This window comes from Musa acuminata, chromosome BXJ2-6, assembly GCF_036884655.1.
Source record: "Musa acuminata AAA Group cultivar baxijiao chromosome BXJ2-6, Cavendish_Baxijiao_AAA, whole genome shotgun sequence".
NCBI classification, from domain to species: domain Eukaryota; kingdom Viridiplantae; phylum Streptophyta; class Magnoliopsida; order Zingiberales; family Musaceae; genus Musa; species Musa acuminata.
In genome coordinates, this window is record NC_088343.1 from 12956614 (window position 1) to 12965000 (window position 8387).

General features: G+C 37.2%; 2 protein-coding genes across 3 annotated transcripts in view; one reads left to right on the forward strand and one right to left on the reverse strand.

The window, feature by feature from the left end:
* Positions 1–535: 535 nt before the first annotated feature.
* LOC135614959 (vacuolar protein sorting-associated protein 60.2-like) lies at positions 536–4727 on the forward strand. Its single transcript, XM_065112862.1, has 7 exons — positions 536–728; positions 1639–1790; positions 3262–3355; positions 3445–3516; positions 3658–3769; positions 3922–4082; positions 4360–4727. The coding sequence occupies exons 1-7, from the start codon at positions 660–662 to the stop codon at positions 4411–4413; spliced, it is 714 nt and encodes a 237-aa protein (XP_064968934.1). The 5' UTR covers positions 536–659; the 3' UTR covers positions 4414–4727.
* A 672-nt stretch (positions 4728–5399) lies between these two features.
* The window catches only part of LOC135614960 (chromophore lyase CRL, chloroplastic-like), a 5106-nt gene continuing 2118 nt past the window's right edge, over positions 5400–8387 (reverse strand). Inside the window, exons 6-9 of one of the 2 annotated variants that reach the window (XM_065112863.1) lie at positions 8002–8094; positions 6085–6189; positions 5858–5950; positions 5400–5732 (exon numbers count right to left, since the gene is read on the reverse strand). In XM_065112863.1, coding sequence (XP_064968935.1) covers positions 5604–5732; positions 5858–5950; positions 6085–6189; positions 8002–8094 — 420 coding nt within the window. In that variant the 3' untranslated portion in view covers positions 5400–5603. The remainder of the gene's footprint in view (positions 5733–5857; positions 5951–6084; positions 6190–8001; positions 8095–8387) is intronic. The other variant, XM_065112864.1, reaches the window with a different exon arrangement.

Consider the following 8387-nt stretch of genomic DNA (forward strand, 5'->3'; position numbering starts at 1 on the left):
TTTGGTGTTTAATCTTATCAACACTTGTCACTATTTCAAAAAACATATCTTATTAGCACCCACTAAACTGCAATAGACTTATCTTAGCAATGGATTAGTATTATTCTCATCATTGATATATTGTTCATTAGATTTATTGTGTGAATCACTTGATGCCTAGTTAGGGTTCTTCTTATTTTCCAAGGCAATTTTTTTCCAACCTTTTTAGAAACTAAATCTTTTCTTTAATATATCTTTATTTTAGCACATTATTTTATATTTATTGTTAATGTCTTAAAGCCTTTTAAGTTAAGTATCCCCCATTTGGCCAACTTAAGGAAAAGGTAAGGGTTGGATCCTCTACAACTTCCATTTTCTCTCATTGGACGGTTGATGGGAAGGACATTTGGAGACGGACGGTTCAGATGTGAGGAATGGAGGATCAAGGGCGATGTCGAGCATTTGAAGAAGCTATGTGGATGCGCATAATTTGGAGAGGATTCGAACAGTCGGAACCACTTCGACGCGGTCGCGGTGGGCTTCCGCGTGAAGAAGCCTCAAGATCTTATTGACCTCCCCTTCGATCTCATCCCGTCTCCGTCGCCTGCTAGCCTTCGTCCCGCCTGCGAAACCCTCAACTAGGTCGCCGCAGCATAAGGCTCGTCTGGAATCGCTTAGAGATGAAGCGGGTCTTTGGCGCCAAGAAGAACAAGGAGCCGCCGCCGACGATCCAGGACGCGACCGATAGGGTTTTACTTTTTGATCCCTTTATCTTATTCCTGCCCTTTAAAGATCTCTCTTTTACCGATCCGTGTGACGGCGCTCGTGATTTGACGGGATCTTATGATAAAGTCCTACGATCTCCATGGTCGCAAGGCGCTGTCCTCTTTAATACCTAGCAATTGCACTGATGATGGGAATTAGGATTGTTTATGATCTAACAGGGAGATGAACAGAGCCCGTAAACAGACGTCTGTTTGATAGATGACTAATGAATTTGGAGAACAGACGAGATAATATAAGTTAAAGAAATTGCTGCCAGAACGATTCTGTTCCCTTTAAAGAAACTCTTAGATGCCCAATCTTTTTTGATATCCTCTCTTTCAGGTTTTCTCTACCCAATCATCACGTTTGGAAAGAACGATCTAATATATGTATTAGTTTAAATGGGAGCATATAATTACTTATTTTGATTTTTGTTTCTGTTTTGTACATTCCTTATGATCCTACATTATATTTTATGATCCTACACTATATTTGGTGTAATACATAAAGCCAGTCCGGATTTTGTCTACAGGAATACATCAGGCATGTAGATAGTGAGCTTGGTGATAAATGAGATGTTTGATTTCTCAAGATAATTCAGTAGCCACTGTGCTTCACTCAGTTATAATTTCCCACTGCTTTTGAACAACTTTGATTATCACTTATAGGTTCCTAATCTTCAATACTGTATCTGATTCATGCATGCCTTGTTCTTCTTTCAGACTTGTGTCAGTTGGCAGGCACTTGTCCCCTATTTAAGTTCTGGATGTTCTTGAATGTGAATTTAATCTACTATGTAGTTTATTATATTTCTTAGTCATGCTGAATGGAGGTTTGGTAAATATCATTTCTTGTGCTTCCTATTATTCTTCATTAATAATGGCCTTGTTTCAGATAAATAAAAGGGGGGAAACTGTTGATGAGAAAATCAAGAAACTTGATGCTGAATTAGCTAGATATAAGGAGCAGATAAAGAAGACGCGACCAGGTCCAGCTCAAGAAGCTGTTAAAGCTCGAGCAATGAGGGTTCTTAGGCAAAAGAGGATGTAGGTCTTTTTTTTTCCTTTTGCAGTGGTGATTTTCAGATTTATATAATATGTAGGGGTTTTTTATCAACTCCAAACTAACTTGCATAGGTATTTGTTTGTTTATTATCTGTTCAATGTTTATTGATTTTGTCTGGCATGCTTGTGTCCATACTATGGATAGTTTTGGTGTATGTTGTCTGGCATTACTATTCTTTAACATCATTCTAAGAGCATCTACTGATTTAGGGTAAATTGTCCCTAGTTTGGCATCTTTTTTCATGCATTAGAAGGCTTCTCTTATATCGGTGCTTTTGATTACATAACTCCTATCGTTGACCTGCATCCCATTTCTGGATTTTATGGATCTACTACAATCCACTCTATCCTTATACGATTCCATTGTAGGCTTGTAGCTTTGACCACTGAAATTTTATTTTATATTTTATAGTAAATATCATCATCATACACTTTTCGATGCCAAAGATTTAATTATCATCATGAGTTAGCCAAACCCGATGTCCAAATGGTGATTACATGTGATGGATTATTACTGCCATTAGGTCGCATTTCACCTGATAACATTTATTGAATATATCTTTTACATAGTCTATGCATGCAAAAAAACTTGACTCCTTTTCTATGTTTTTTAGTATCTCCAACTTTATTTCTCTGTCATGTTAGATTGGCTTTTCTTTTAATTTTACGAGGTTTCTTAATGAGAAGGAACCTTTTTTTCCCTGAGCCTTTCAGTTTTTATATGAAAATTCAGGTTTTCTTATTATGAATTTATTCCTTGGTTACTGACTTTGATCACTATATGCTTGTGTATTTTTTTATTATTTAATGTGCTTATGTTTGCTCAACTTTTTGTGTTAATATGAATCCATTCATGCTGGTGGCATATCTTCTAGGACATATCGTCTATAGCTTAATGATGTGTAATTTTCCTCTCAAAGCTGTTGCTATTATATAATATGAGTATACTGAAAAAATCCTGTTACTTGTAGTTGTACTGCAATGATCTCCTTTGTCTATCTTTTATTTGGCAGTGTGTTGAGAATTGTCTGCCAAAAAGTTAGAGTGTCACTAATTATTGCTCCAGCATTGTGTATATGTTGTTAACGAGCAATGTTCTGGTGGATTGCATCCTATATGAGTTATAGGTATACAGATATTTGCAATTGCATAGTAATAGATTAATTTGAAGCTTTAAAGTTTATCATGGATGTCTTGACCTTATATTCAACTACAAATCTCCTCTTGAAGGCTGAAGCTCAACATGACTTCTGGGCATGTTTTACATATTGCGTATGCACTGTTGAAACAAAGTTTGTTTTATAAATGGAATCAATAATTTGCATCATCTTATAAAGTACAATATAAGGGCTGGCTGATAACTCTGTTGCATTACTTCCAGTATTTTATTATGTTGCACACATTAATGCTTTATCTATTTGCTGATTGACAATTTTCAATTCCTTTTTCCCAGGTATGAGGGACAGCGCGATATGATGTATAACCAGACATTCAACCTTGATCAAGTTGCCTTTGCTACTGAGGGAATTAAAGATGCTCAACAGACTGTATGTTGTACAGGCTTCCTTTTAGAATTTAATTTTTCTAGGAGCATTTGCTTTTGCTGATACACAAATAAACCGTTTGACTTCTTCAGATGTCAGCGTTGAAGTCAGCTAACAAGGAGTTGAAAGGGATGATGAAAACTGTGAATATCTCAGGCATAGATGTATGTTGCTTTTATTGTTGTGTAGTATGTACTAAAAGATTGCATCCCGTTTCTAATTTCTACAAGTTAGTTTACTGTAAGGATGTGAAAAATGCAGTACTTGGTACATTTTATATCTGAAATCATTTTTGGAATGCACAGAGTTTACAGGACGAGATGATGGATATGATGGACATGAGTACAGAAATCCAAGAATCTCTTGGGAGAAGCTACAATGTCCCTGATGACATTGATGAGGAAGAACTCTTGGGTGGTATGATAGTACGATAATATTACATTAGATAGATATCTTGGCTTACGTTTTAAAGTTGTCTTGGTACTTTATTGAAGGTAGAGTTATTTTCTGCATGATTCTGTGTGTAATTTATCATGTCAAATTTTTGTTTGTTGGTTTGGATAATGCAGAGCTAGATGCTCTGGAAGCTGACATGGGAGCAGAGACAGAATCCGATGCAATTCCATCTTATCTTCAACCAGACAAGGAACCCGATCTGGATGCAGAACTCAACTTGCCTGCAGCTCCAACAGGCAATTCTGCAGCAGTGCCCAACAGAGTGAGGCCCCAGGTATATCCATCACTTGATTGGTATTAATACAACAGTAACTTCTGGATATGGTACAGCAGTGATAGTTGTGTACTATCTTGTGTTCACGAGAACAATCCGCTAAAAGAATTTTTTGTGTAGTGTTGTGTTCTCTTCCTCTTTCGTGTTAATGACATTCTTATGCTTGAGGCATAGTATTTCCACTTCCCTATATGAATCTTCTAATGCCTCTTGGATAATATTTTTTTGCTCTCAAGTAATCACTGTGTAAGTAACCTGTTTGTTTGATCTGATACAGACGGAGGATGAACTAGGCTTACCTACTGTGCCTCAAGCATCGATACGCAGTTAAAGAGCAGTGGTCTGGGAATCCAATGCCTCATGTTCATAACAATGGCAATGTCCTCCATATTTTGGTGACAACACTACTCATTTCATTTGCCGTATTTGAGTGATGCGTTATAGTTAAGAACATGATGATCGTTTCAGGCATGATTCATGATTGGTTGAAGGACTGGGTGGGTGTCTATAGGTTTCTGTGGAACAAACATTTTGTGTCCAAATATGATGTCTTTTTTTTTTTCTTTTGATAAACAAAGTATAACAGCCTCTGTATGAATCATTGCTCCAAAAATGTGAATAAATGGCAGTCTCATGGTTATCGTCCGCACGAGCGTGCATGTGTGTGCCGGCGCGTGCGTGCGGACAAAGGTACTTGTCCTGATGAATGTTTGTAGTGATTGGAAAACTCCAAAAGAGTAAAAAATGGAATCGTTCTGTCTTCTTAAAAATTATTAAGGGGCCGAGTTGTTCTGACGCCTATCTGAACTCTTATCGAGCACTGATGATGCTTATGGATTGGCCTTCTTCTTGTGTGGAAGGCTTTGGACAATATTCATCATAAACCATAACCCAACAGAGCAGCTGATTGATTAACTAATGCAAAAGTAATTAATTGTTGTAGTTTGCTCCAATCTCTTGAGCATTATATGATGGTAGAGATGAAAAGCGAGGAAACATGCAACAGAAAAAGGAAGCGAAGGACATTCTTCCCATTTCTTCGCTCACTAATCTCTCTACCCTTCACTTTTATCATGCCCCATATAAATTTCTCTGCCTCATCTTGAAGCAACTGCTGTGCTATGTACAATCCTCCACCATCTTCTTCATTATAGGCCAAATTCTCCTTTGACAGGGCATAATCGATCATTTGTATAAGCATTCCTGTCTTGACTGCTGACCTTCGTCCTCTAGCGTGACAACAGGAACCAAAATCCAATGGACCACAGCATCCAAGAAAACAGTACGCCCAAAGAGTTCGGGTTTCTTCTTGCTGTGAGGTGGAGATTCTCCCAAACCGGGCATCTCTCGCTCATGCTGAGCGGTTAACTCAACAGTGTTCTCGGAACGTTCTTTCGTTCGTGAGGAGAACAAATATTTGAAAAATAGAATAAAATTTTAAATGCCAACAGGATTACATCATGAACCCGACTGCAAAAGAGATCTCCGTCGTCTTCTCGGATGCCAATGCAGAGGGTAAGTTCAAAGGTGAAAGCATGTCTTCTCCAATGCCAACACAGAGGGTAAGTTCAAAGGTGAAAACATGTAGTCGTAGCTTGACGGTGGTGTTGCAGGTTTGAATTCGTAAGGACCTGCCTTTGGACCCCAGACCTGGATACATGAAATGATAAGCAATTACATCGACACTTGCATGCACATATTATTATCAAATGATTCGATCAAGATCATAAATATATTGTGGAGGTAACAATGGCGGCCAATTTTGAACACTACACCTGATTGCCTTCATCATCATAGCCTCTGTCCCAAGTATGCACTTCACCATTCTTGTGAACTATAAGCTCAGACGTACAGTATGATGCGCCATTCTACTCAGGATCATTAAACAGATAAATTCTTTTTAGTGAGAATGATGAGCGATGAACAAAGGCCAGTTCATGGTGCTGCTGATAGTAGCTGAAAGCAAGGCGTACAATATAAGGAAGAGTTCAGAGAAGGATACCCATGAATTGGGATAGCCGCTGGGTGGAGTTGAACCTTCGTATAAACAGCGCTTTCCACGTTCACATCGTGATAGATGAACAGTTGTTAGATGTTCTGTGATATCCTGAACACCAAACCATAATAAAGCATAAAATGAAACAAGGAACCTGCTTTAACTTCACTCCCAAAGGAAAAAAATTCTTTTTATGGCAAGTAACTTTTACAATGAGAAATGGCTTGGCTGTTGGAGTACATAATATGAAGCAAACAGTGAAGGAGCTAAATCAGCAGTTTGCAATTGTTTACCGTTCCTTCAATTGCAATAGAAGAATCTCAGAACATATTGCAGATGTCCAAAAATAGCCTCAAATAACAATAGTATACTGGTAGAAGTTCTGGATATCATTCAAACAACCGATGAATGGATATAGAAATGATGGAACGAGTCATTAATAAATGACCAACTGAAAATATCCAACAGAAGAATTCAACTGATCCAACAGCTCATCTGCTACTGAGTTTTTCTTTTTCTTCTAACACTTAGGTCTGAAATTTCCCAACATCACATGATCTTCCCAGTCTAGAACACCAGCGGTCTGATAATCCTACATGTAAGTTTCCAGGAGGCTTACTCTACTAAAATGATAAAGAGATAAGAAAAAATTAAGGGCAGGAAGACAGATGAGTGCACCTTTTATACTAATTTAGAAAAGGGAGTTTGGGATTAGAGTCACGAGCAACCATGCTGATTGCAGTATGCCGGTTTCTCATGAGTTGTGTTTTCAAGGATTAAGAAACATGAAAACAAATGAGCTCAGGAGTCAATTAAGTAACCTGTTAAATCTGTAGCACACCTTAGATATGCATTCCCTACTTTCTTGTTTTCCTTGTTCTGATCCTAAAACATAATTTTACAGGTCAAATTGGAAGGATGGCCACAAAGATGGCAGATCTAATATCAGTCTTGGATAGCAACTAGCTAGCTATTAGCTAATACATGAACTCCTAGGTACCCTCTATTAGGAATTAGCGATCATTACTTTTGGCTGACTTTTATAGAGTTCCTATGGCCAAAGGAAATGTCAAGCATGAACCAAACTCAGCTTTCCCCACCATGTGCCCAAAGATCTTTTGAGATATGTTCGGACCATCATGAATTGTTTTGCTTTATCCAAATTCCAAGTTAAAAATGTGGAAATTCAATTTTTTAAAACCATAAGTATTTTTCCTGAGTCAAAATGTCAACTAACCATAATAAAGTCTAAGTAACCTTGAGCAGGAATCAACAAATATGTCACGAGTTACTTGTGACTTGTATTGTGACCAAAGGAAAACCTGGGCCCAATAATTATACTGCAGAATTTTGCATTATTTCTTCAGAAATATCAGCATGCAGAACTCTTGAGCTAGTAACACCTATTAATTCCAAGAGGCACTCCTTGGAGCAATTTCTACATGTTCATACTGCAATAATCATTTACTCCATCTTTCTCAGTTATTCCTACCTTTCTAAATCCACAAGTAAATCACTATGACCATGAAGAAATCAGTATGTTCATGAGTATTTGCCGACTGATTCGAGAAGTGGCTTACCAAAACTCATATTATTAGTGTTACAATGTAATAAAAAAAACATGGTGGTTTATCTCGTTCAAATGCTACAACACCCAAAGATCAGCATTATTTTATCGCAAGATACTTAAAACTGCCAACAGTACTGTTAATTAATAATCCACAGTTTGAAGCAAATGATAAGAAACTAAAGCAATCCAGAGACCAAAAACAGGTGAGAATATGGTATTTGGCTGTGATTTCTGTTGCATTTTAATTTGTCGAAGGAATATCACTTATATAGACCAAGATACAAGCATATCCAAATAAAAAACATGTCAGAGACTAAAAATCATCTAAAGTTCCCTTGTAAACTAAGACATACCCCAATAACCTCCTCAGGCTGTGGTCTCTGATCCTTTGGACGGTCACAAAAGTTTTTGTACTCTTCCACATCTCTTATTGCATAAGAACTCAACTGTCCATTAAAAAATATCTTAAGAGTTACAATTCAAGATCAGCAAGTGACTTGATTAAAGGTAATGAAAAGTATTAGAAAGCATACAACTAACTGATATATTCTCAACTAAATGGGGCTATATCATGCAATGATATTCACATATGTATTAAACAATTATAGGCAGTCTGATAACACAAAAAATAGCAAGAAAAAATCATGGATATTATAACTTCTACGTATTCTCAAAAAGATGAAATGGTAAAATATGATGAACTACGGTAGCAGCATTGATAATCGTACATTGAGAAAGA

Coding starts and splice junctions, on each gene's coding strand:
- LOC135614959 (XM_065112862.1), top strand. CDS start 660: ATGAAGCGGGTCTTTGGCGCCAAGAAGAACAAGGAGCCGCCGCCGACG. Junction 729..1,638: donor TCCAGGACGCGACCGATAGG/GTTTTACTTTTT, acceptor GCCTTGTTTCAG/ATAAATAAAAGGGGGGAAAC. Junction 4,083..4,359: donor CCAACAGAGTGAGGCCCCAG/GTATATCCATCA, acceptor GATCTGATACAG/ACGGAGGATGAACTAGGCTT.